A 27,975-nucleotide genomic window follows, 5' to 3' on the forward strand; every position below is an offset into this window, starting at 1 on the left:
GTCACTTCTTAGCAAATTCTGCCTGTCATTGCTACTTCTCCTCCCCATTTTTTCTTTTTCTTTTTTTGAGCAGGGTTGAGTAACACTCCCTTATAGCATGTCTCCTCAGTCAATCACAGTGCTTGTTGCAGTCTATGATCATTATATGCCCAAGTCATCTAATTCATTATCTTTATGATCCATTTAAGTCATTTTACAATCGTTATGTTGTAGCTGAATGTCTAAATGTGTTCCTGTGTTTTTCTTAAACCTTAAAATTTGAGTCAACTACGCTTTCATGTTAATGTCTATTGTACGTCAAATTTTACCCCGTTCCCTTTTCAACAGGGGACGATTTTGGTTTACTCTTCAAGATCACGATGTACTTTATCTCAAAATACAGAAAATTGTTCAGTTATGCATATTATCACTAAAAAACAGTACAATTAATGGAAGAGAGTGAGAAAATGTAATGGATGACCACTCTTTGTTATAAGTGGGTGGCTCTTAAAAGAGCCGTTGGGTTGTGTTTAAAGTGTGTATGACAGTTTAACCTCCAAATCCGTAGAGAGTGCGTCCCTGTCTCTTGAGAGCGTAGACCACATCCATGGCGGTGACAGTCTTCCTCTTGGCGTGCTCGGTGTAGGTGACGGCATCACGGATGACGTTCTCCAGGAAAACCTTCAACACTCCGCGGGTCTCCTCGTAGATGAGACCGGAGATACGCTTGACTCCACCGCGGCGAGCCAAACGGCGGATAGCGGGCTTGGTGATTCCCTGGATGTTATCACGGAGAACTTTACGGTGACGCTTGGCGCCTCCTTTACCGAGTCCTTTGCCTCCCTTTCCACGTCCACTCATTTTGAAGTTTTGAATGTCTAACCGAAGCCAAACTGATGCAATTCGCTGGTGAGAGGCGTGTTTATGAATTCTTCCTGCGGACGTGTGGGAGCGCGAGCTCAGCCCGTCTTTTGTCTCTTCCTGTGTCAAATCTGATTCTTTAAACTCGTTCTCATCCGGTTAAGAGAATCCTTCAAAATAAAAGCTTGGCGCATCACATTAAATTAGGATGTCAGTAAAAGATGATTTTTGTTGGTAATTAAATGTAAATAGTGCAATTTATATTATATAAATTCATAAGACAGAGACTGCAATATTTCGATTGTTTCCTTTTGTTTTGATGGTTGTGGCTTATAAACCCAAAATAAAGTATCAGACAATTTGAATATTGTAGAAAACGTTTAATATTTGAGGTGAATGGATTCACACTCTCGTCAGTCAGTTAAGTCAAAACTCCTGCAAAGGATCCTGAGCCCTTTATGTAGATAGACTGAAACAACCCAAATGTTATATCTAAATAATTTCATCACCTCCACCGATCCACTGATAGGGGGCATTACTAAACAAGTTATGAATGAGGATTGAGTATTAATAATTCAGATGTAACCGGACCGGAACAGGCCTTTGAGAAAATTTTTAGTGCATAATTTTCTGAGTGTTCTGGTGTCGGGTCTCAACTTTGAACTCCCCCAAAGTCAAAATGCTGACGAATAAAAGATTATGTTGAGAATAGTAAGGGGAAAGCTCTTTGATGCATGTGGGTGGCTCTTAAAAGAGCCGTTGGGTTGTTAGTAGCGGGTGTGGTCTACTTCTTGGCTTGCTTCTCGGTCTTCTTGGGCAGCAGAACAGACTGGATGTTGGGCAGCACGCCGCCCTGAGCGATGGTGACTCCTCCCAGCAACTTGTTGAGCTCTTCGTCATTGCGGACAGCCAGCTGCAGGTGACGGGGGATGATCCTGGTCTTCTTGTTGTCCCGGGCAGCATTGCCAGCCAGCTCAAGGATCTCAGCGGTCAGGTACTCGAGCACAGCCGCCAGGTAGACGGGGGCTCCGGCTCCCACACGTTCAGCATAGTTGCCCTTGCGGAGCAGCCTGTGGACACGACCGACCGGGAACTGAAGCCCGGCACGGGAGGATCGGGTCCTTGCCTTGGCTCTGGCTTTTCCGCCTTGCTTGCCTGCGCCTCTTCCAGACATGATTATATTGTAGGTATTCCACCAACAAAGGATTAGATTTATTGATTGAAGTATGTCATCCCAGCCTGAGTCGAAGAGAATATAAATCCTCAGAGCCCCGCCTAGCTGGTCTGTTATTGGTCAGATTGAGCGTATGTTGTATTGTCCAATCAGAAATCAAATCGTTTCTGTACAGTAATTATTACGTATTAATTATTACACAACTTCCGTCATCGTTCTCCCGTGATTTTCCAAAATAAAAGAACCCACAATTAAAGTCCGAAAAGGCAGAAACAAAAGAAAAGAGACAGTTTTCTGTATAAAAGATTAACTTTGCATTCAATAAGAAATTAAACCGTTGCTGTGAAGTTTTCATAGATATTACTTCTTCCGTCATCGTTCGGGTATGATTTTTGTTTTTCAAAATAAAAGAAAAATAACACCAAAGTAACACCAAGTGTAGACAGCAACGCTTCTATTTTCTTTAACAATGGAAACAGGAAGCTCACAGAGATGTATTTACTTTTTATCTAATAATTATAACTATTTTCTCATAAATTGTATTCGGGATTTTTTTGTTTGTTTGCTTGTTTTTGTTTTGTTTTGTTTTTGTTTTTTTGTTTTTTTGTTTGTTTTTTCAAAGAATGGCTTAACTGTCATATTTTTCTTTTTCGCTATTTCTCAGCAAGGTTAGTTAGTACCTGTCTCATTCACCTCTATTATATTTAAATAGCGCTACAGTTAAATCACCAGCAGAGGGAGCCAAAGCTCAGTGAATGGAGGCCCTCGCGCCCATCGTTATCAGCTTCATAACCCCAAAGTCCTCTGTTCGGTTCCTGTGACTCATGTTTTTGTTCCTATGTACAGTTGTCTTTGACATTTATAGCTTATGTTACCATAAAATACTAATATCTTATCGTTTAATTGATGTCAAAGGCTGTTGCAGTGATTTCATGGCTCTGAACTATATATACTATATATATATATATATATATACTAGTAGAATTACACCAGCAGAGGGCGCACGGAGTCCTGCATACAGTTGGCCTGCTTGTCCTTTTCCTTTTGAATTTATAACCCAGTGATGAGTTCGGTTTAACTCCAAAATAAGGAAACAATGACATGATATCAAAAAACGATGCAGAACTCTACTATTATGTTCATATTTCATTTGTTTTGTGGTATGGTTTTCATGTCAGGTTGGCCGAGCTGTCTAAGGTGCAAGCTGGGGAACATTTGGCTAGTAAAGGGGGGGGGGGGCGGGAAAAAAAAAGGAAAAGAAGAGGGGAAAGAAAATAGAGGGGGGAAATGGAGATTTTTTTTTTGAAAGTGTCATTTCTCACCATCTACAGGAAATTAAAAAAGGCCTTTGATGTTTAGACCTGCCGTGACTGGGATTCGAACCGATACATTGTAGCAGCTCTTGCTTTGGAAATGTCGCGTTTCCGCTACGTGACGTATATGACCTTATTTGGACTTAACTAACAGAGTTGGGGGTTTCTGTCAGTATACAGCGATAATATTGAGTTAAACAAAGCGTGCCGAAGGAAATCCATATCCATATATATAATCCATTTTTTTTAATTTCCTCAATAAATTATGCTTCAACTAATTAGTTGAAAACTGATAATTGCAAAGAAATATTTATAATGAGTTAGGAATGTTTTTTACATGTTACAAAAAAATCATATTGTACTGAATGTTCCTTAATATAAACTATTATTTTAATTATGAGTGGAGTTTATCTGTGCATCTCCCAATTAAGAATGATTAATTGTCAGTGGTATTAATTTTTCTATCTTTTCTCTCTTATCATGAAGGATTGGAAGGATTGCAGCTACTGACCATCTGTTGTTCAGTATTATGGATTGTACTGTTTCTGAGCACATGGTATGTTATGAAAAATGTTGATAGCGTAAGTATAACAAAATACAACCCAATTTCAAAAGAAGTTGTGTGAAAAGTAAATAAAAACAGAATGCAATGATTTGCAAATTGTAATTGCTCATATTTTATTTTCAATAGAACATAAACAACATATCAGACATTGAAATTGAGTCATTTTATTATTTCTTGAAATGGATGCTCACTAAGAATTTGATGGCAGCAACACATCTCAAAGTAGGGATAGAGCAGCAAAAGGCTGGAAAAGTAAGATTCTCAAAGGAAAAACAGAAGTACTTAACTGGCAACAGGTCAGTACCACTGATGGGTATAAAAGGAGAATTTTAGAGAGGCAGAGTCTCTCAGAAGTAAAGATGGGAAGAGGTACACCAATCTGCAAAAAACTCCTCCAGACAATCTGGAGCAGTCTCTTTGTGCAGGGGACAAAGCTGAAAGTCAATGTTGGATGCTCATGATCTTCAGATGCACCATACAAGCTGTACCATGCAAAGAAGAAGCCATATGTGAGCGCAGTCGGCAAACAGCATCATCTTCTCTAAGCCAAAGCTCATTAAATTTGACTGAGGGAAAAATGGAAAACTGTTCTGTGGTCAGATAAATCAAAATTTGAAACTCTTTTTGGAAACCATAGACGCTGTGTCCTGTGGACTAAAGAAGAGCGGGACCATCCACCAGGTTATCAGCGTACAGTTCAAATGCCAGCATTTCTGATGGCATGGAGTTGCATTAGTGCTGAGCTTGTGCAGCTCTAGAAAGGCAATATCAATGCTTAAAAGTATAGATGTTTTAGAGCAACATATGCACTCATCCAGACAATGTTTTTTTCAGGGAAGGCCTTGCATATTACAGCAAGATAATGCTAAACCACATTCTGTATCCAACACAATAGCATGGCTTCACAGTACAAGAGTCAGGGTGTTGAACTGGCCTGGCTGCAATTAAAGACCTTTACCAATGGAAAACATTTGGAGCATCATAAACAGACAATCATATAAGGTATGTCAGTACTTTCATCAGGGTATTACAAATTGAAGTATTGACGGTGCATTATTATGTGTTTTACATGTATTTTATATTAATTTTACAATTTTGCTGATTAAATTAGTTCATATAATCATAAAACATTGCAGATACTGTGCTCTGTATCATTTTAAAGCATGTTACCCTCTCATTTTGTAAGTATGTGTTCAGAGTTAGAGCCTTGTCTGCACTTTGGTGATACTTGAACATAAATGAGGATGGCAGAAGTAAGGGCTAATGAAAACCGTGCACTGATAAATTGTCAAGAGGAGGAATGAAGAACATCTGATAAAAAAATAAATCAAACTCGAAAATAATTTTAGGAACAGTAATGGTATGGGTTCTTTGCAGATGACGTCACACAGCAGCAGAGAACTCCCCTCAACGGACAGGAAGTGATTTCTGCATCAAAAAATGCTGCCAAAAGGTCATGTTTTGAGCTTTGAGGATTCAAAGTGCAAAAATCTGAATATTCTTAATTCTTAAGATACTTTTTTGTCCTGAAAGTAGTAAAATATTCAGGAAAAAAGTGGAAAAATCTCACAAAGAAACAGCAGCAGGCAGGAATTTAAAAACAAAACCCATCTAAAGACTGGATGAGCAATGTCACACACAACACTTTTCTGTTTACACAAGGCGGTCCACTTTGGTTCAGTACAGTTTTTCCACCTTGAACTCTGATGTTACCTGTGCTTCCTCAGCTGACGTCCATCTCAGTGAACTCCAAGCTCTCCCATTGTGACAGGAAATCCATCCCATTTAAATGTGGACTGAAAAAAAAAAAAGGATGGTGGAAAGGAAACTGGCACTCAAACTGGAGCTAGCTATCATGGCTAACATAAAAGGTGTGTTTTGTAGAACATGCTCGTTTGTGAACGGCTCATCATCTCACTCAAACAAGGTTTATTCAGTTGACTGTCTATTCAATTAAAAGCATGTTTAGGACAAAATGAGGATTAAAAAAAAAAAACATGTTAAAGGGGCACAGCGAGCCTCATAGCCCAGTGCTAGGCTCCTCAAAACTCTCCACGACAGGTGAAACTGTGTTAAAAATCACTTTTGGTCATAGTGTGGGGATTGTTCTCTATGGCTGAATCTCAGCCCCAAACCCTTATGGACTTAACTGACTGCACCTGGAAATGATTGAGTGCATGAGGCTGCAAAGGCTCGAAGTAGTAGAAATAGAAATGGGACAGCCCTTTGTTTTTGTTGACAGCCGGCATCTTGCAGAGCTAAAAACAAGCGTGCCTCCACTATTGACCTATTTCCTCAGTGGATGAAGGCTGTTTAATCCAATATGTTTGCAGGAAAAAAATGGTCTTTTTTGCAGCATCAATGCTTACGGCACCTTTCATGTTTTCTGTTTACCTTTTCGCTCCGTTCACTTCGCTTTTGTAGGGTTTGTTAGCATGCGTCCCCAGAGAATCCCTGTTATAAATCATAGTGCTATGAACTATGGGTAATTCCCTCACACTAAGTCTGCAGATATGCCCACTCATGGAAAGGGTGCATAGGTGGGTTCTCTCCGGGTACTCCGGCTTCCTCCCACCACCAAAAAACATGCTCATTGGGTTAATTGGTGACTTAAATTAGCCGTAGGTGTGAATGTGCATGTGACCCTGGCTCTTGCCCAGTGACAGCTGGGATAGGCTCCAGCCCCCCCCCCCCCAATGGGATAAGGAGTATAGAAAATGGATGGATGGAAAGGGTGCATGAAAGGCACAAAAAGTCTGTGAGAGATCCCTCACGCACTTTACGATTCGACAGTGGGACAGCGCTAAGCCCTAGTGGACTCAGCGGGAACAGGCCTCAAAGTCAGTGAGTGCGTGAGTGTGGACATTGAGACTGGGCCAAGGTAGGTAGCATACAGATCCATTTAGAGCTTTTAAGTACAAACTTTCCTGTGTTCCCATTCATTTCTTATGGACATTCTGGATCACGTGATTTCAAACAACTTGTAAGTTCTTAATGACTAATTAGCAGTTAGTATGCTGCAGATCAACATGCTAATAAGCAGCTAATAAATTATGAACACTGTACCCTAAACTAAAGCGTTAGCAAACATTGTAATCTAAAGACAAAAGAAATTTAAAATAACCGTAGAATTTAACATGGGACCATGCCGGGGGACACTGATGTCAGCTAAAAACAAGAAAATGAGGTAACCACCATTGGACGGTAGTATGTGCATTAATGAGGAGTTGGACAGGTATACCTAATGAAGTGATCAGTGTGTTTACATCAGCATGGAAGCACAGAGACGTAAGGAGACAGATCTGAACAATGTTTTGATCTAGAGCAGGGGTGCCCAAATTTTTTCTGTGAAGGGCCAAAAATGAATCGGGGTGGAGGGTTGCGGGCCAAAACTAAACATTTATGTTGCAGTGCATGAAATTAAATATGCCTATAGCATAATTGTGCAAAATAAAACACATACAAAGTAATTTTAAAAATGAATAACACTATTCTTTATTGTGTTTCACAGCATGAAATTACTGAACATCCATAAGGCACAAATACTAATTAGGCATACTGCCTTGAAATCTAATTCAGTAAAAACGAACTTATGTTCCCAACTATTTTTAAACTTTCTCTTATCAGTGTGCCACTGCCTCACACGCTTCATCTCTGCCATGACCCCAGCTTGATCCCAGCATCTTCTCACTGACTCACTCTCTGGTCATGAGCTTCCAGATCTGAGCTGACAGGAGCTCAACATAGCCACCCTACCCCCCAATGCAACACAATTTTAATTTGTGGTCAGGAGAGGAAGTGCAACAATAAATAAATATTGAAAGAAATATTTAAACTGCTGTCAGTGGGAAATAATAATAAAAAAATAAAATAAAAAATTCAAATATGGGCAGCGGGCCAAAAATGATCGCTTGAGGGCCAAAGTTGGCCCGCAGGTCCCAAATTGTACAGCCCTGATTTAGAGCATTTACTCAGGAAAATCACAACTCTGCTTTGTTTTAAATCAGTGATACTCAACGTGTGGCTCAAGAGCCACATGTGGCTCTTTTATGTCTTAATTTGAAATACTATTCCCCAGAAAACCTTACAAAGCACCTATTTTTTCCACGTTTAATCAGTTTTTACAGCTACAAGCCCATTTTGCCATTGTTTTTGCCACATATTTGCTACTTTTATCCTGCTTTTGGCTATTTGCAATTTTCTTTTACCTGTTTTTTTTTTTGCCAGTTTTGCCCATTTAAGCTGCCTTTTGCCATTGAATGACACTTTTTTTTATACACATTATTGCTTCTCTTTGGTGCTTTTTGCCCATTTAAGTCTTTTTTCACCCATTTTTGCCACATTTTTGCCTGCTCTTTGACCAATTTTGCAACCTGTAACTCTTTTTTTTGTCATTTCTCACCAGTTTTTGACACTTTCTGCCCTTTTGTTCCCACTTTTCTTCTGCATTTTTGTCACTTCTCACCCATTTTTGCCATTTTATGCCTACTTTGCCCTTTTTCACCAATTTTTGCCACCTTAAATTATTTTCTTTACCTCTTTAACCTGTTTTTGCCACTTTTCACTATTTAGATTGTGGCCCTTGCAAAGGTATTTTTCAACAATTTGGCTTTTTAGTTGAGCAGGTTTGAGTAACACTTTTCTAAATAAAGTTACCCACTAAGAGCTAAACTGTATGCAGACCCTTTACAGTTTTGTCTGCAGTTGATGGTTTTCCTGTCCTGCACCTTTCTGCATTTTGTGCATACACTAGTTATCTCACAGAGAAATACCAACACGGCTCACTGAGTACATTTGTACTGCCATAACTGTCTCCCACTTCTCAAACATGTTAATGAGTCACTCAGGTGGCGGCCTCAGAGCCATATGGGAGGTGCTAGAGGAAAATAGAGAAGGTAAAAGATCGAGAGAGCAGAGTCGATAGAGAGAGAGAGGATGACGAAACACTGTGAGAGAGAGAGGGTGAGGTTAGGGGGACACAAACACCATTTAACACCTGTCGCCTGTCAGTGCAGGTGGAGACAGTGAATGCTGGATATCTGAACCTGCTGGTTTCCCTGGAGGACTCCTCTTCAGCTTTGTTTTTGCACTCTTCTTTATTTACTATAAAGACTTTCTACATTTGTATGTCTTTTTCTCACTGGACTCACTTTTTTTTTTTTACTTTTTTCTTTGTTTTTTGAAACCAAGTGGGTTTGCTGAATGGTTATTGAATCCAAATTGATTTTTTTTTTTTTTGAAGACTAAAAAGCTTTGGAGGTGTTTTTCAGGGACTTACTGCGATTCTTTAGAATAATCATGGAAGAATTCCCATCCAAGGTTACCACAGAGACTGGCACTCCAACCGCCCAGACGTCTCAACAGGGGGGCAACAGCCTCCGAGGGCTGGCCTCAAGCGTCACCGTCATGGTGGACATGACCTTCATCCGCAGCATCCCGGCCATTCTCATGATAGCTGAAATAGTATGTTACCCACTCATGTTTTTACTCTTTCTCTCCACTTTCTCCTTTTTCTGGCTAAATTTGCCACCACATCCAACTTATTCTGTATTTCTCTCATCGTCAACATCCTTTGTGGTGAACCTTGAGTCACAGTTTTCAGTCTCAAAAGAAGATTCATTGAATATGTTGTTTCCACCGACCAATCCAAGTTCAGTTTGGTTTGGTACAATGTGCAATTACTTGCATTTCCACTGTCAAAAGTTTGCACAGCAACCAAAATATCCAATGGGGATGCACGCAACTGGCCAGCTAAACACAGAAGTACGATCCCTTCAATCAGCACCAGAATTGAAAGTCAGTTAACCTAATTCTTAACATTTTCTGTCATTTTAGGCCCACAATCCCGGTCAAAAGCCCCGTCTAAACTGTAACACAGCAGCCCATCACTACCAACTGTAGCTTCAGTTAAATGCTGCTGCTGTGCTGCTTCAACCTGAATGTAAACAGCAATGACTTGATAACATCGTCAGCACCTTGCAGGAAAAACTTGATCTGTCAGCTGTCAAATACTCATACACTGTATTGCCGAAAGTATTCACTCACCCGCCTTGATTTGCATATGAACTTCAGTGACATCCCATTCTTAATCCATAGGGTTTTATATGATGTCTGTCCACCCTTTGCAGCTATAACAGCTTCAACTCTTCTGGGAAGGCTTTCCACAAGGTTTAGGAGTGTGTTTATGGGAATTTTTGACCATTCTTCTAGAAGCACATTTGTGAGGTCACACACTGATGTTGGATGAGAAGGCCTGGCTCTCAGTCTCTGCTCTAATTCATCCCAAAGGTGTTCTGTCGGGTTGAGGTCAGGAGTCTGTGCAGGCCAGTCAAGTTCATCCACACCAAACTCTCTCATCCATGTCTTTATGGACCTTACTTTGTGAACTTGTGCACAGTCATGTTGGAACAGGAAGGGGCCATCCCCAAACTGTCCCCACAAATTTGGGAGCATGGAATTGTCCAAAATTTCTTGGCTGTGGAATATTTAGGAGAGAGGAAATTCCACCACTGCACTTGTTGCACAGGTGGCATCCTATCACAGTACCACGCTGGAATGCACTGAGCTCCTGAGAGCGACCCATTCTTTCACAAATGTTTGTAGAAACAGTCTGCATGCCTAGGTGCTTGATTTTAAACACCTGTGGCCATGGAAGTGATTGAAACACCTGATTTCAATTATTTGGATGGCTGAGTGAATACTTTTGGCAATATAGTGTATATGCCTGCAGAACAGACTTCAACGTCAATGTAAGGAGGATCCAGCACTGCTAGAATTGCACATCTTAGTTTCATTCTGCAAACCAGCTTCATGTTATTTACCCACATGTAATGTGTAAAATAAATATCGCTTGAAAATTTTCTGGCAGTTTTCTTGACTTTAGACAAGTCGATAAAACACAATTAGAATTTAGGTTTGAGTGGATGTGAAAATGTTTTCCAAGCAAAGATCACGAGTACCATCCTATCCTGCTGTTGGATATGCAAAGCATACCTATCAGAGTGGAGCTTAACTCGCTGCAGTTGACTGGTCAAAAGAATCATCACTTACTGTGTGATATTTAAACCTGCCAGGTTTGGATATGGATTTGGAGAGAGTAATTCCAAGGCTATTAAATCCCAGACTACATAGTAAGGTAGAGTAAGCAATACTGAACCAAACTGGACCACCTAGTGGAAATGCACCTTCCATGTTTTCATGTGTTTTTTTTTTCTTTTTCAAAGGCTCTGCCCTCACTGTATATCGAATGTTTTCCAGATGTGTCAGGTTAGCATAACAGCGCTCTTTAGTGTTCTTAGATTTTGTTCTTGGCTACTAACGAATCACAGATAAGAATATTTTAGTGAATGTCAGAATCTTCTTAAAAGCTGCAGAGTTTTAACAGTTGAGTCCCACTGACTCTCCATGAACCCGACACATCCTAGTCTCTGATTGGACCTTCTACCTCCCTGGTACCCAACCTGGGGTCCAGGACCCCCTTGGGGGGCGGCAGAGATTTCAGGGCACGAGGATCTGTCTGCTCTAAAGCTGTGAGAATTAGGTTCATTCAGACCATCTCAAATCATGATAATGGCACATATGAATGGTTCATACAAGGGTTTTGGGTTGTTTTGTTTGGCTTTAAACAACGAAAATGATTTAAATTGATGTGCATTTTTGACAGCAATATGTAACTTTTTTCATGGGGGTCCTGGGGGAGCCGCAGTTCTTAGATATGTGAAGGGGGCTCAAAAAGAGTGGGAACCACTGGGTCCTGTCTATAAAGAAGTTTCTCAGAGCCCAGATCTATTGGTGAAATCAGGAACAAGCTGTGTTTACATATTCTAAAAGAAAAAAATGTAAGTTAGAGACAGAAGGACTGGTTCAGTCAGATTGTTATGAGATTAAATGGAGTGTCCTCCTCCACTGATTTATTTACACTGAGCTCTGTCCACACTGAAGTCATGTGACTGGCTGGATGACAGACAGGTGCAGGTGATCTTTGTCCCCTGAAGCCCCGTCCCCTCCTGTCACACCCCTCTTACTCTAGCACTACTACACTGAACCTTTTTTTTTTCAGCCTTCAAGGACAGAGGAACTCTGTTAAAGATCTTTTTGTAAAAGATTTTTGTCAAACATTTGCTCACTTTACAAGTCCCCTTGCTCTGTCTTGATAGGATTGTAATAAGCAGAAGAATGATAGTGGACAGAAGGAGCGTAAGGACTGTGAGGTGTGGCAGGTAAATGTTGAGTTAAACTTCAAGCCTATTTAGTAACTCAGTAAAGGTAAACCTTGTTTAGTTGGTTTTAATATTTCCCTTCCCAGTTATGAGTTTGGAGAACCATAGCTCTATTCAGCTCATGCTGGCATTCAAGAAAATCAATCATTCTGAATCTGATCAGATTATCTTCTAGTGTTTGTTTGTTCGCTTAAAGGTTCCTTTTACAGATCATGAACACTAAAGTACAACCTGACTGCAGATGTCAATGCCAGATCTAATGAGCCCTATCCATTCACTGTTTGACTGAAGATGTTTCTGATTATTGGAAGCTCACCTTTTAGAGGTTTCTGAAGTCCTAAATGGTAGTTATTTTTGTCATGTGATAGTTTATTTAAGGGTAAATAAGGCAAGGCAAGTTTATTTTTATAGCACCATTCATAGACAAAGCAGTTCATAGTGCTTTACAGAGATTAAAAGGAAAAAGCAATTAAAATACAACAAGAGGACATTACAATGAAACACTGAACAGAATTAAAATTCGAGTTCATTTAAATAAATTTAGGTTTGAAAGAAAACTTTGAGGGATTCAATAAATAGCAAGTTAGATAACGTTTTGAATAAAAGAATAAAAGAAGTAGTTGAACTTATGTGAAGGCAGCAGTGAATAAGTATGTTTAAAAGTGTTTACAGATGTAGAAAGCCTCAAACTCTCTGGAAGTTTGTTCCAAAGGTGAGGAGCATAAAAACTGAAAGCTGCCTCACCCTGCTTGGTTCTGGTTCTGGGCCGAACCCTGATCAGATCAATTCCAGCTTCTTTCAGTAAAACCAGCTCCTCATTGCTAACAGTGTCCCTTTAGCTGCCTTACATGTCTAAACATTACTAAAGAGAGCAATTAGTTCAACCTATCATGTAGAAAACCATCTTAAAGGGGACATATTATGAAAAAAAATCACTTTCCAGGCTTTTCTAGCAAAAATATGTGCCCCTGGCCTGTCCAAAATCCCCTGGAGTACCAGAAAAAGCCTTTCCCTTCCACCCTCTCTTTGTCCACTTTTTAGAAAATGTGTGCTGAAACAAGCTGTTCTCAGATTTTCCCCTCATGATGTCATGTGGGGATTTAGCACCGCCCCCAGGTTCAGTTAGCCCCTCTCTGCTTGGAAAAAAGTTCCGCCCTCCTCTCCCGATCCTCCTCTTAGCTGGCAGTTGAGAGGAGGATTAGGAGAGCCACATCTATTTCCCAAGAGGGGCGTGGTCAGGGGCGGAGTCAGACAGCTCAGTAACATTTAAAGCCACAGACACAGCTTGCTCTGAAAAATCCAACACTGGAGTGTTTTTTCAGCAGCAAAATTCCCAGGCATGTTTCAGGGACCTCTGAGACCAATATAAACTTGTCTTGAAAGTGTAAAATAAGTCCCCTTAAAATAACTCTGACAACTACTAATTCAGTGCTGGTGACTGAAAACACCAGACGCCCTCATCCATGCCTCTCTAGCCCTTTTCACACATGCAACCCTGGTATGTTTCTTAAATTCTCAGTGTAACCTACCCAGAAAATGTCCTGTCTCACTGGTTCACACCTGTCCCTCACAGCAGGAAATGACAGATGGAAATACTCGAGAGCCAGCAGGGGAATTTCCTGGTAAAGGGGGGAAACTCTGCCTGCATTCAAACATCCGGCTCAATCAAATATTTAGTAGTTTTGTGAAAAACCCCTCTGTCAGTGGCTGCACTCTCTATCTCCTCTGATGTCTTCTCTCTTTTCTTCTTCAGTCATCCGATGCTCAATATCAGTCTCATCTCCCACATGATTTCATTTGACATGGCTGCCCGTACACAAGCAAGCAGGAACTGGCCCTGGTAGCTAAACCACTATGGTGTAGGCCAGGGGACATTTGTACAAGGGCCAGTTTTTCCCTAAACGGGCACTATGGGGGCCAGATTTTCATATAAACCAAAGCAATGTCTAAAATGGTCTAATTAACATATTTGTGTTTAGATATTTTTATTTTCTTTCAAATGTTTGTAATTTTTAGGCTCTAACAGTGAGCTCAGTCCCTTTTATCACAGACTGAGATATTTTAGCTGAATATTTGTGATAAACCCAAGCAGGGAAACCGCACTCCCAAAACACCTGAGGCTGAAAGTTCCCACAGAAAATGTGAGTTTTTAACATGAATTGATTGATAAATGCATGAATTATAAATGCTACTAACAGCTGAAAGGGGGTCTCTGAAAAAAGAATGAATCATACAGTCATTCCTGGTGAAACTGTGTAGTTGTTTTTGGAGTTGTTTATTAGCTGTCGAGAGTTTATGAATAAAGAAGCACCCAAAATACCACAACATACTCTGCACATGTTCTGAATTTGATCGTGGTTCTGAGGGCTGTATGGGAACATGTGGGGGGCCTGATGTGATCATTGGAGTAAGTTATTATTTTATGCAGAAGTACACCAGGCTTTAGTCTTTAACTTTGCGATATTATCTTCATGACTGTTCTGATGTCACAGTTTTGCTGTTTTTCTAAGCTGCCCTGCTGACCTCCTTATAAAAAATGACATGAAAAACCCTGCAGTTCCTCAGCGGCTACCAGAGACTGACTGAAGCCCTGGTTGTCGCAGACCTGTTAAAATGCCCACTTTAAAAATAACTTTACACTTTATTTAAGGTGTGAGGAGAGAACAAAGTGAAATGTAAGCTAGAAGTATTAATGACAATAGAATGGCACACATGTGTATGGCATCGTAATTGTACACCTTCCTTCTTTAAAACTGAGCGACGGCAAAAGCAAAAAGTGAAAGAAGATGACTGAAACATTTTAAACCAAACGTCCTTTTTTCTCTGCTCTCATTCATTCATGTGTATGTGAGAGGTTTCCTGTTTCAAACATCCACCTGCCTATCAAATATTCATCAATAAAGGCCCCATGCATCATAAAACACATTTGCATAATAGATAAAAACTGACCTTTTGCAGAATGCATGCTCAAAAAGGTGCAGTAAAAAGATAAAGTTTTCCCTGTCAGCATAGGTTTTAGGTTTATTTAAACATTCAGTAGCAGGGCAGTCTACGGTGGAAGACTTGCTTATGTTATGTTGAATTCTTCAATGCCCTGGATGTTCCAGATGAAATTAACAAAATTAGACAGCAAAGCTGTGGAAGTTCAGCTTATGTGCTGTCCCAGAGGTTTTTGCTGAGATATTGCTCTGAAAAGGTCGCCACAGTGCCGACTGTGTTTGAACTGAAACATGATCACTGCATTCATAGGCTGTCCTGTCATGGCCTTTCTCATTGGATAAACCAGAGATATGGAGAGATAAAATAGGAGTGTTGTGCATTTCTGTCCAGATGATGTCTCTGTTTTTAACAAAGTGTAAAATAACCAAGTCTTATATACTTCCTGTTTGATCCTCAAACTCTCTGCATGGTTCAAAGAGTATATCTGTAATCTTTTATTTGTCATTTAACGGGTGTTTAAGGCCTTAAAATGTTAAGAATTTATGAAATTTTGCAGCTGCATCATTTTTTGTGACACACTTGATATGTTGGGGTCTCCATTACACCCATTCACCTCAACACTGTCCAAGGGGCGGAGCCAAACGTGTTGAACTACCTGGGCTTAGCCCAAAGTTCGGAGCATCAGGACACCCTTGAAGTTATTTGCTTTGCAGGCAGTTTTACACACTATTTTCACACCATGTTAAATACAAATGTAGATTTAAATGCCAACAAATAAACCAATAATTTAGAAACAATAAAAAACATATGTTGCCGTGAACATTATTTTATTGTTCGTCATCATTGTGTAACCATCATGTTTAAAACCAAACGTTTTCACTTCTGCCTCTTAAAAATGCTATGATAATGAGTAGGACTGTCAAGTTATCGAATTTTTAAAATCATGATTACTCTCAGAATTTCTGTGGTTCATCATGATTAATTGCATCCTTTTTTCTGCGTTTTAAAATTCCACTATTTTGCATTTAAAACAGTTTTTTTTTTTTTAACCATCTTAGACCCAGGGTTGACTTCCTGTTTGGATAAAGAGCTGCTTTCATGGGTAGATTAGAGATTTTATGTGAACTTAACCACAGAAAAAGGAACTATGAACTGAGAAGGAAATAGGAGAACAGTAAAAATGTAAATGTTTGATAAAACAAGACCTGGATTACTTTTGACTCGTCCATTGAGCTGTCTGTGAGTTTTTACAGTGAAATAAGACATTTAGAGGCAGGGGTGGACTTATTCTACATCACTGTGACTGCAGGGAGGTGCTAACATGGCTTAACTGAAGTGTATTTAAACTGACAAAGTATGAGATTAATCAGGATTTTAAAGAATAATGCTCTAATGTGGATCTAAATTAATCCTGATCTTGACAGCCCTGTTATGAAGTAATAGAAATGGCTTGGTTTGATTACTTTGACTACAAGAATGAAATTTTAATCTTGTTTTATTCATAACTGTCTGTTCCTTTTGTATGAAACTATCATGACTCTCAGCAGATAACTTTATGTTACCCAGCTGAAAGATCTAGGGTTTTTCAGAGAACACCAAGAGCTGAGGCCCTGTAAGCCACCCCAGAACTGCTGGACAGTTTTCAGAGTGACAGCTTCCTCCTTTTATTTTGTTGTAAATTTCTGAAATGTTGTGAGCTGATGTATCTAGGAGATCTGCAAAAAAAAAAAACAAAAAAAAAAAACTATGGGACCTTGTCTCTAAATCTGCAATTTGATTAACTATCCAACCTGGGGTATTTTGGTTGTTTCCAGTGGTCTAATTTGGACAAACTCTTACTAAGGTGTTCATCCAATTGACTTCTACTTTGGTGTACAGCTAGAAGAGACCTTGATGATGAAAATTTACCCAAAAAGTTTTCATAAGTCTTTGTACATTTCTAGAAAAAAACTGAAAATGTCATGGTATAAAGTGCAAGCTGCTGTTTGAAGTCAAATTTTCCCTTTCATCAAAGGGCGTGGCCTCAGTGGGGCGAAAAACAAAAAGTCGCCATGTTGTCCTTAAAACTGCAAATAGTCGGGCACCACTTTAGCTCAGGTGGAGCAGGCACGTGTATGCAGACGCTGCAGTCCTGGACTGGTCCATAGATTCCTGGTCTCCATTCTGTTTGGTGCATGTCTTCCCCCACGCTCTCTTCCTGTTTCTCTCTTCAGCTGTCCTAACCAAATAAAGGCATAAAGAAAAAAAAAAAGAAAAATAATAGTCAACTCAGCTGTAAATCAACGTATCAGAACCAGATTCCATGTGCTTGATATGATTTCTGGTTTGAAAGCATTTATACTACATTACCATTCATTTAAAAGTCTGAAGTTTGTTTTTCTCTCCCCTCTGTAGGTGTTGGGGCTGCTCCACTGGGCATTAATAGCCAGCGCTCCCTACACAGTTTTACCAGCGTACGGCTGGGTCATGTTTGTGGCTGTAACCCTGTGGATCCTCACCACCATCCTCTTCTTTATGATCCTGTTTGGGGTCCATCAAAAACTCACCTTTGTCCCTTGGCCCATGACGGTAAGGAGGAACAAAACAAAACTCAAACATGTATTTCTAAAGATTTATGAGGACAACTGCCAGGTGGTTTTATACCTTTACAGTCCTGCTACCAAATGTTGGTGTTTTTTTGTCTGTCTCTTCATGTCTACATTAGTCTGGAGTAATAAAAAAGACAGAAACTGCTTATATCTGCTCACATGTATAGGCGGCATAGCCCATAAAAGCTACATTATGGCACAATATTGCTGCAACTTCACAACGTATAAGGATGCAGTGACCTTTGACCTCCAAAATGTAATCAGTTTATCCTTGAGGCAGAGTGGACATTTTTACAGAGTTTGAAGAAAATCCCCCAAAGCATTCTTAAGACATTACATTCAGGAGCCAGGAATGAAAATGAGGCCTAATGACCATGACCTTTGACCTATAACCTCCACCATCTAATCAGCTCATCCTTGAAGCAGAGTGGACTTTGACAGAATTTTGTCATGCTCATAGAACTTCCCCTCAGACAAGCTGCTCTCTCCTTGTACCTACCATTGTCAGGGTTTCTCTGTCAACACCTGACTGCTGTTATGGATAAAAGCGTGACCGTGTTAACTGGGGACCTTGAGCCGCTTCTGTATGTGGTGGCTGCAGCTGCTCACAACTGTTTATTTTCTAATCATAATATTGAAACCAGTCAATCAATTAATGGCATGCATAAAACACAGCCAAGGAATGCTGGGCGAAGAACGCCAGCCAACATGGTCACAAATTACACCGTTGCACTGGCAGAGCTTTTACAGCCCTTCTTGTTCACGTCAGGTTTTTTTAACTTCTATATTTTTGTGAGTGGTGTCAAACATTTGACAAATATGTTCATCTGCCTGAATGAAAATGAGGCATCTTATCTCCTCTCAGCTCTAAGTCAAAGTGGCTCATTTATTCTTTAGATTAACAACCTGACTGATGTCCTGAATGCAAAATTCACGACACTAGTCAGGTCACTATGGAAAGGCAGATTGTGACGTAATGATGAAAGGCAATGATGTTGTGATTTTGGCTGTAAAATGCACCAACAGATTGATTTTAAAAAGGCAACAGGAATCAGAATATGGTGCTGTCAAAGATCAGCAAGGGCTCATTTCAGGTTGATTAGTTGATAGGAGGCTTTGGAAACAGGACAGAAAAGTAGGTCATGAATGACAGAGGTTCATGATAGACAGCAGTGATAATGAGACAAGATAAAAATAAAGGTCCGGGGCAAAAAGGCAGTAAAATGTGATTATAATACTGCAGATTTACAGAAAAAAAAAAAAAAAAACATAGGAGGGTTTTAGTTTCGCTAATGTTTTTTTCTCCTCCACTAGATGATGGCGTATAACGGCATAGCAACAGTCCTTTATCTGACCGCCTTCCTGGCCAACGCGGTGTCCGTGCATCCCTTCCGTGGCACGTATTTCCATGGACACTTTGCAGCAGCTGCTGTAAGACACCACTCACACACTCAAGCTCTTTCACACACTCCTGAAAATGTACTGACATTTTTTATTGAATGTGAGGACACGAAAGTGAAATTGACCCAGACATTTAAATGACTTTAACTTGCCAGCTACAGAGTTAAAATCTGCCTGAATTAACTGACGTGAGCATGTAGCAAAAAGCAGATCACTCTGTGGAGCAAGGCGGGTTGATGACATATGGCTCCTTCAAATGGGGTTCTACTGTTTCATAAAGTTGAGTAAACAGTCTGCTTATAGGAGAAGAGTTCATCCTCCATGAAAATGTCTGAACGTAGTAAATTTAGCTAACGTAGCTCCATTAGCTGTGTAAGCTAAGTAGATGATGTAGCTAAAGTTAAAGCTCACAATGCTAATGGATATCTATACTAACAATGCTATAAAGCTAACATTATTTATATAGCTATGTATGCTATTTGGCTGAATTATCTACATAGCTTCTGTAGCTATGTTAGCTTTAGTTATGTTTGCTAAAGCTCATGATGCCAAAGCTAACTAATGCAATGGCTTACAGAGTAACATTCACTATGTAGCTAGCGTAGCTGTGTTAGCTTTTGCTAAAGCTAATGAAGCTAAAACAAGCCACCATTAGGCTACTTCTGGCCTTTTCTCTTTCATTATGACATGCTGCTTCATCTGAAATGTTTCCCTGTGGTTATCCTGTGAATGTGACGTTTTGGTAACAGATCGGCTCATTCTAAAATTATCTATAACTTAGTTAGCTTTAGCAATGTGAACTTTAGATAATGTAGCTGAAGGTAACATAGCTACATGGATAACATATCAGCCTAGCTTGCATATCAGCTTTGTGAGCTTAGCGTTAGCAAAGTTAGCCCCATAGCCTTGTTAGCAATGTCGCTCAGTTATCTATAGCTTAGTTAGCTTTAGAAATGTGAGCTTTAGCAGACGTCGCTGCACTCTAACATAGCTTCGTAGATAACATATCAGTGTAGCTTACCTAGCTGCTTTGTGAGCTTAGCTTTAGCTATGTTAGCTGTGTGGGTCCATTATCTACGTAGCTTACACAGCTAACAGAGCCATGTAAGCTCCACATTCAGTGGTAGCTGCAATGGTTTTAGTACTTTTTGCCCTGGAGGCCTCCACACAAATCACATGACCAAACGCTGTGAACACAGAGGCTGTTGTCCTCAAAGCAGGCGTCTCGTTTTCATACTCTGCCTGTGGCTCCTTTCATCCATGTCATTCCCCTATCTCTCTACCTGGTTTACAACACTGTCCTGTCTCCCTAATACAGCCATAAAGACCAAAAAAAAATATTTTAAAAAATATAGATTTAAAAAGAAAGAGGTAAGGTAGATTAGTGCAGTGATTTCTGCACTCGTCTACCTTACCTCTTCTATAAAAAAGTTGAACTATTACAGTGGTTTTAAATGAGTGTTGGCATTGCTAAAAAAAAAACAGCTAGAGTGGGTGCAGAGGTCAGATGTTCCTGTGCATATTAAAAGAAACATCTTCAATACGCAAGGAAAATAAACACTGGCTTTATCAGGGGGAAGATTAATGTCTGTGTGGTTATAAGTGATTGATTAAACACATTTTGCAGCTGGGCATGATAATGGCATTTTTATCTCTCAGACAGTGGCAGGTACATTCGCGTGATACATGCAGAGAGGTAAAGAGAGGCTATGGCTCACATGTCATGTGATTGGTATTTATAGTCCATGTTACCTTTGTACTGCAGCTGCCGCTTTCTGAAGTCAATGTTTACACTAACAGAAAAAAATGTGAGTGAGGAGGATGTAGGGCAGTAGATTTAATGTGTGTAGAGGACAAAAATCAGCACATTTGAACAAAGATCACGAGTTTTATAGTCGGTCCTCCAGGTTAAAGTCGGCAGTCTCACCTGCAGTAGCACTTACGCCCTGTCTTATCACAAGCTAGCAGTTATATTCACTGCCTTTGACAGCACGTCAGGATTAATCACCAATTATAGCTCTATAAAATGTTCAAAACATTACCTGGAATCTTTATAGGTGTGAACACAATTTATCTGTGATTTATGTGTCCTGTTGAAGTTTTCAGACCTTTGCTCTGCCTAATCAGATTCATGTTTTTGTCTTTTCTCTCCTTCTCACCTCTCTGTCTTTGCATCTGCTCAGTTCTTTTCATCTTTGGTCACAGCAGCATACGGAGGTAGTGCTTTCTTCTCCTATTTAGACTGGAAAGGAGACGGAGGAAACGCTGCCACCAGCACAGTGCCGACCTAGGACTCAGATCTGTGATGCCTGTGAGGAAGAAGTCATGAGAAGTTTAACTTTTTTTACATTTAAACTAGCTTTGGGAACCCAAATCTACTGCAGTTTGACAAAATACTGAGAATAAGTCAAACCCAGTGGACTTTTAATTCACATTAAGAGAATAAATTGAATACCAGCTCTGATTTTCAATGTCGATTTTGATTCTCTATCCCTGCAGTGTTTGGTGGGTAGCTGCTTGTTCTGAAAAGGAAGATTTAATTTTGTCCTTTGCCACAAAATAAACATTGTTACTTGTGTTTACAAGAAATGGCATGACTATTTAGTCTTACATAGGGTGGCAGGTGGGTTTTGTGACCCTAAAAAACAGCCAGGCTTGCTGATTATATGCTGTGATGCACTGATGCACCTATAGCTAAAGTTTCACATTAAATACAGACATGTGAGAAGTATTAATGAGCTGGTGGTGTTTTATCCCTAAAATGTCAAATATTGCTCCAAAATAAGTCAACGCAGCACATAAATTTCTCTGAGTAATGTTAAATTGTCATTTTCATATGACTTTTAAAGAACTATTGTGGGATAACGTTTTTTTGTTTTGTTTTGTTTTGTTTTTTTTTGTTTTTTTTTTATGTGAGATTTAACATTAAAAATCTGACCAAAAAAATCAATATTGATATTTTTTTCACTGTTTGATTTAAAAGATAACTTGATTAAAACTCACACCAAAGTTGACAGCAAAAAACATGTTAAATACAGCAAAGTCTCCAAAAAGTTGGAACACTGTCTAAAATTTGATTCAAACACTGGAGCCTCATCTTTCACAATAGAATATTTTACATAATGTCCCAACTTCTTGGGGAAATTGGGTTGTAAAACAAACTTCTATCCATTTTTTTCACATTACACTGAAAGAAGAATAAGTTATCTTACTGAAGTGGGAAAATGGGAATTGAGTCTATAGGCCCATATTCCAGAATGGGAATACTTTTCACATCAAAAACCATCAGAACCAGACTCACAGCCATCTGCTTTACAGTACAATGACCCATGGTCAACAACCATTAAGTTATTTTTTCAACATTGAGTATTTGTTGTTGACACAGTATTGGTTAGGCTGGTGAGTACAGCGCAGACCTTACTCCTGTGTTGTATATAGCATGTGATTCTCACTCATATTAACATGGCAGCACATGCAAGATAAATACATGTGCAGGACCAATGTCCTGCAGAGATTTATTTTGAAACTCATTGCTTCAGCATGGAGAGAGCCAATGGTGCAGCATGAAATGAAAAATAAAAACGCTGTTCAAATGAGTGATTTTAGTACTTTATAGAGCAATAAAAAGCAGTTTTTTTGCAGGATGCTATGCCCCCTTTAATGGAGCAAACATTGTTCCACTAATGACTCCTAAAGCTGTGGAGAAGTCTCTTACATATTTATGATAACATCATTTGATGCTCAGCCCTTGTTTTATTTGTCTTTGTGATATAGCTGTGTTGTATTTCTTTTTATAAAAAACAAATGACTGCTGGTTTAATCCTGTGGTGAGTGCTGAGGATCATTTTTAATAAAGCGACTTCTGATTCGATTAAGGCTTTAGCTTTTTATTTGAAAATATCTTTTACTAACAAATGTTAATACATTCTTTTACCAGTGACATAAATACATGCTGACAGCTACAGTTGCCACATAAAAAAACACTGACATTGTGCTATAACAGTTATCTTGTTTCTAATTGTAAGCATACACAGAAACACAATCAATATTTACATTTAAAATAATTCACAGGCACAAAACTCAATCCGATGAGTTCTTAAGGAGAACAAATAGTTTCAAACATTCATAATAAAGATTCGTTGTGCTACTTTCTGTTTCCTTTGCTTAAAGGGAGATTCGCTTTTCACAAATGAACTTACAGGACGAAGTAAAAAACACAAATACACGTTCAGTACCAGCACCACACTTTTTAAGGTTTCTGCTCCCTTAGGCTGGCTGCACACTAGACATGTTACATCCAATTCTAGCCCTTATTTTGGGCCCAGTTTACCTCCACAATGACTGAGGATGCATGGGCCAATTTGAGGCCAATTCTTTAGCCAAATAATCCCCAAGTTTCTCGTTCTATATGATTATTTTGCTGCTCTAAAGATCAAGTCAGAACCTTCCAGATCTGAAATCATAAATATCAAACATATGATGTTAATAATTCAAGATCAGGATGCCCCCAAAGGAATACCTGCAATAGCAAATCAGAGTTAGCAAACCAGGAAGTGTCACAATGTGGATACTACATACACTAAAAGCTCACAAGCATGGCAGCAAATGCAGAGCAACTAAATCTACCTGCTAGGACGCTAGGACAGCCAGCTGATGTCGATGATCACCCTTTATATTTCACAACACAAGTTTCTGTAAAATCTGGTCTAGCTGAATCACCTAGTGTATCATTAGGAGTATTGCGAAGACAAAATTAGTTTAAGCGGCCCTAAAGCCTGTGGTCCCCCATGTTTTAAACTGGGTTTATATTGTATAATCCTCTAGTGTGCAGCCTGTCTAAACCAAGCCAAAATAATAAAAGATTTGTTTAATAAGACAAAGTTTTTGAACTCAGGATTGGGCTTCTCATCTCCACATGCAGGTTTGATATCTCAAGTAGTCATGTGGTCCACAGGTGTGGGTGTAAAGTAAGAAGCCTAACATTCAAGGATTCAAAGAGGCTCTCAAACACTCACACCATTGTAAGCATTAAACAAAACCCACAGGACACATTTTTTAATCTTCTGTCTGAGGCCATTTGATCATAGCTGGAAGATTTATGTTGTTTGTATCTGACAGTTAAACATCAGAGCAAAAGAAATAAAAAACAAAATAATTAACTCCTAAAACACAATCTTATAAAAACACATGGGTGATGAGGCCATTAACGACAGTGTCACTGTGGTTTAGAGCTGTCCCCTTTGGAGCCTGAAGATATCAGAGACGTGACCAGCAGTCCTTCACTCAAGTCTGGACCTTGACCCTCCTTCTCCTGGAAACACATAGATTCATGCAGCTTGAATTAAAGCAAATCTCTCTGTCTTATTCAGAAAAGTTCAGCAGGATACTGAAAACTGACCGCTCTGTAATCCAGAAACATCTCCTTGAAGGCCATGAAGTCAGTAAACGTCAGCAGCATGTCAAAGATGTCACCTGGTACTTCCTCCTTGTGTTGCCTGCAGATGGAGGAAAAAGCAGGAGCTGAATCTGAGCACAGTTTCATAGCTCTTCTGTGCCACCTAGTGGCCTGTTTTCAAATTATGTTAGGACCAACCATTGCACCAAACGGAAGAGCTTATATTCAGTATGATAACGGTTACACTGAGCAGTATAAAATGGTGACAACAGCTAACTTATGATGTTGCATCTTACATGAGCAGCTCTATGAACGAGTTCATGTTGAAGCCAGGGATCTTCTCCATCAGCTGCTGCTCCAGATATTTCTCCAGCAGGTCAACCTAAACAACAGCAAAGAGTAAGACAATGACTTTTGTCATTTCAGGCATACAAAGTTTTGTCCTATTTCTTTAAGGCAGACATAGGACATCTATAAGACCACAGAGAGATACCCAGAAACTCACATATTCATTAAAGATGGGCGTGTAGCTGAGCTTGTTCTCCTCTGAGTCCTCAAACTCCTGGTAATGTTTCTCCATGAAGCTTCTCTGTAGCTGCTGGAACTGGTCCTCTAAAAGAAGAGTCAAAAGAAGAGTAATCATTATCGTAATCTCTCATCACAGTTCTTAAATAGTACTGAATCAAGACCAATCCTGAGTAATGTGAGGCATTTTAATAAGAGTCCTAGTTCCAGTACAGTAGAGGATGATTTACATCATTGTATTATTTTATTTTATTTTATTTGTTAATTTTTTGAGAGGCACCTGGATGTAGACATTGGACATCTGTAAACACACGTGTAGTTAATATATATCTGCAAGCACATGCTCAGGGCACATGTACCAGGAGAACCTGCATTTTCTGCCATCTATGGCCATAACTCTTGGAAGAGGAACGATAGCAAGATATGGAGATGATGTTTTTAGAAGAAACGAGACCAGAGTAAACAGAGGAAGCAAGAAGGGGGCCTTGCAAGCCAAAAATAAGCATTTAAATAATTTGTGAACTTTAAAAGATAATTCAAAAGTAACTATTAGCCCTTTTATAAGATATCTTCTAACAGTTATTTCACAATTTTAAAGATCCAAATGGAACACAAATGTTGCAGGCCTTACTTATTTTTTAGATTTACCCTGGTGATTTGTTTGCCTAGACTGGGGAGACAGGATGTTGGATAGAGTCAGAAACAGGGATGAGAGAGTGAGGATGCAGTGAAAGAGCCACAGGCTGGACTTGAACCCAGCCCGCCCACGTACATGGTGCATGCCCTAACCACAAGGCCATCTGACCCCTGCAGTCCATCATTTTAAATCATAAAAATATATAAGCTCTTGAAGCTTGTGAAAACAACAATAAGGGGAAACGCTTTCACTTGTGAATCCTCTTGATTTAACAATCAAAAACTGGGACCTAAATGTGCATGCGTTTATGGATGTCCAATGTCTGGAACCAGGCTCTTCCTGTTGTTTCTTGCTCTTTGTAGTTATTACATAAAACAATACTTCAAAATTAAATGGTACTGCTCATTTTAAGGCATATCAAAGAACTGCAACCCCCCTTCTCTACCTAAAATAAATCTTTGATGACAAACTCAACTCATGCCTGTGCATGAAATCACATAAAGATGTTTTTTGTTAAGTCTTGTCAGTACAGTTGTCAGTGTTAGTTGCAGATGAATGAGTTGTGTTAAACAGATGCTGAAAATTCCTCATTTACTGATATTGTTGCTCTACAATAAAAGTATATGAACAACATAAAGAGCAGAGATTTTTAATATTAGGAACTAATGAAATAATGTGTTCATGGATAAAAAAATGTACAAGTAAATGGAGTTACAGTGTTAATTGGTTCTTTGATTACCACTCACCGCCACAGCCCACTTCTTTTCAACATCTCAGATTTAAAACAAGTAATCTTTGGTTAAAACACACTTTTCAGTGGTTGTTTAATACCGGAGGTGTATTTATGTACCTTTTAATTTCATTGTGCATTAAAGTGGGGATGGAGCAAATGAGTTACTATTGCAGAAACTGAGGAAGTACTGTGATTGATTATTTGTTATCATGTGGGTTGTGTGACATGTGGATGTTTGTCATAATCAAAATTTCTTTTTTACTATCTGGTTGCTTATGAAAAAAAGAATGAAAAACCGTACCCATGATGATATCCTCTATGCAGCCGATAACAGCATCAAAAGCAGTATCTGCAGCTGAAGAACTGAAGGCAGAAAAAATAAACTAAGATTATTAAAGCAGACTTTCAACCACTTACAGGAGATTTCACCATATTAGCTGATTTTGTTGCCAACATTCGCCTGTGTCCCATGCTTGCAGGACAAGGTGTTAAAGTAACCCCAGACTATTCTAGATCAAAATTGCAAAATAGCTAACATTTACATAGGGATACAAGATATTATCAGATGATATTGGTATTTGTCGATATTAACTAAAAAGGTGAATTATCAGTATCAGCAGACATGAAAATTTCTGCCAATATTTTTGCAGCGTGTGAACATATGTGAGATAAACCCTGACTCTGACAGACTTTAACTATGATTTTACCTTCATTTAAAGGGATCAACGTAGCTCTAATAGGAAAACTGACCTGGAAGTAGCGAAGTTCTCATCGTCCATATCAACCATTTCTACGATGTTGTCTCCACAGCTCCAGATCTCTGGACAATGAGAGGAAATGTCTGAGAACTTACGTTTAAAATGTCAACTGTACTAAACAAGTCAATATGGGGAAAAGCCAGTTTGATGTAAAAATCTTTAAACACGGGCCCCTCTTAAGTTTACACTCAATACTTCTGCTTAAGCTGAAAAATAACGTCTGATGTCTCTGTGTCACGGTTAGCTTCCGTTAGCCCCACGTTAAACTACATGTTTAATGACAATAACCGTTAAGGTTTGTTAGCTCTTTCTTTCGTGTTTCTCCTTTCTAAATTGCTTACAGTTTTGTAAATTCATTTACAATCGTTAAATTAATTCAGTTCTCTTACTCAGACCCTGTATGTCCATGTTTTCGTTAGCCTACACCGTCAGCAGCGAACGTAATGTGGTTACCAAGGAAACAGCGAACATGAGTCCGTCTTTGCTTTCGTCCCCCGTGGAACTACACATATTACCGTTGGTTCCTACCTGGGAACGCAAATGGAAAAACGGCCCAAAAGCTAAACTTTTCGGACTTTACTAATGATTTTACTTTTATTTGTCTTATTCTGGTAACAGCGGGCATTCGTTGTCAAATTTATACTTAAAAATTCTAAATAACATTTGATCCGCTTGCTACTTAGTCCTACAAGAACGTGCATCGGCACATGCCAAGCGCTTAGCAAAACAACATGATTCACTAACGCAACAAAACAAAGGAGACCAAAATGTAGTTTAATATAAAGGCAGAATAGTTTACATTTTAATACCATAATTTGAAACTTTTCTGATGTACACTGAAATGTAATTGATTCCTCATTGATTTGAAAAGCATTTTATTTTAAATT

The 27,975-nt window shown here is 39.2% G+C and overlaps 4 protein-coding genes across 4 annotated transcripts; 1 reads left to right on the plus strand and 3 right to left on the minus strand.

The window, feature by feature from the left end:
- Nucleotides 1-513: 513 nt before the first annotated feature.
- On the minus strand, nucleotides 514-856 carry LOC121514869 (histone H4). Its single transcript, XM_041795252.1, has one exon. It carries the CDS (start codon nucleotides 838-840, stop codon nucleotides 529-531), a length of 312 nt encoding a protein of 103 aa, XP_041651186.1. The 5' UTR covers nucleotides 841-856; the 3' UTR covers nucleotides 514-528.
- A 437-nt stretch (nucleotides 857-1,293) lies between these two features.
- Nucleotides 1,294-2,038, minus strand: LOC121515104 (histone H2A-like). Its single transcript, XM_041795705.1, has one exon. It carries the CDS (start codon nucleotides 2,012-2,014, stop codon nucleotides 1,625-1,627), a length of 390 nt encoding a protein of 129 aa, XP_041651639.1. The 5' UTR covers nucleotides 2,015-2,038; the 3' UTR covers nucleotides 1,294-1,624.
- Nucleotides 2,039-8,847: 6,809 nt separating this feature from the next.
- Nucleotides 8,848-22,911, plus strand: LOC121514603 (plasmolipin). The gene is made up of 4 exons (XM_041794789.1): nucleotides 8,848-9,355; nucleotides 17,446-17,619; nucleotides 18,954-19,070; nucleotides 21,224-22,911. Exons 1-4 carry the CDS (start codon nucleotides 9,191-9,193, stop codon nucleotides 21,329-21,331), a joined length of 564 nt encoding a protein of 187 aa, XP_041650723.1. The 5' UTR covers nucleotides 8,848-9,190; the 3' UTR covers nucleotides 21,332-22,911.
- On the minus strand, nucleotides 22,912-27,557 carry LOC121514604 (ADP-ribosylation factor-like 2 binding protein). The gene is made up of 7 exons (XM_041794790.1): nucleotides 27,478-27,557; nucleotides 27,081-27,150; nucleotides 26,632-26,693; nucleotides 24,941-25,047; nucleotides 24,732-24,817; nucleotides 24,439-24,535; nucleotides 22,912-24,351 (listed from the first exon to the last, which is right to left on the minus strand). Exons 1-7 carry the CDS (start codon nucleotides 27,494-27,496, stop codon nucleotides 24,256-24,258), a joined length of 537 nt encoding a protein of 178 aa, XP_041650724.1. The 5' UTR covers nucleotides 27,497-27,557; the 3' UTR covers nucleotides 22,912-24,255.
- Nucleotides 27,558-27,975: the final 418 nt, after the last annotated feature.

The sequence above is a fragment of the Cheilinus undulatus genome, linkage group 9, assembly GCF_018320785.1.
Source record: "Cheilinus undulatus linkage group 9, ASM1832078v1, whole genome shotgun sequence".
NCBI lineage: Eukaryota > Metazoa > Chordata > Actinopteri > Labriformes > Labridae > Cheilinus > Cheilinus undulatus.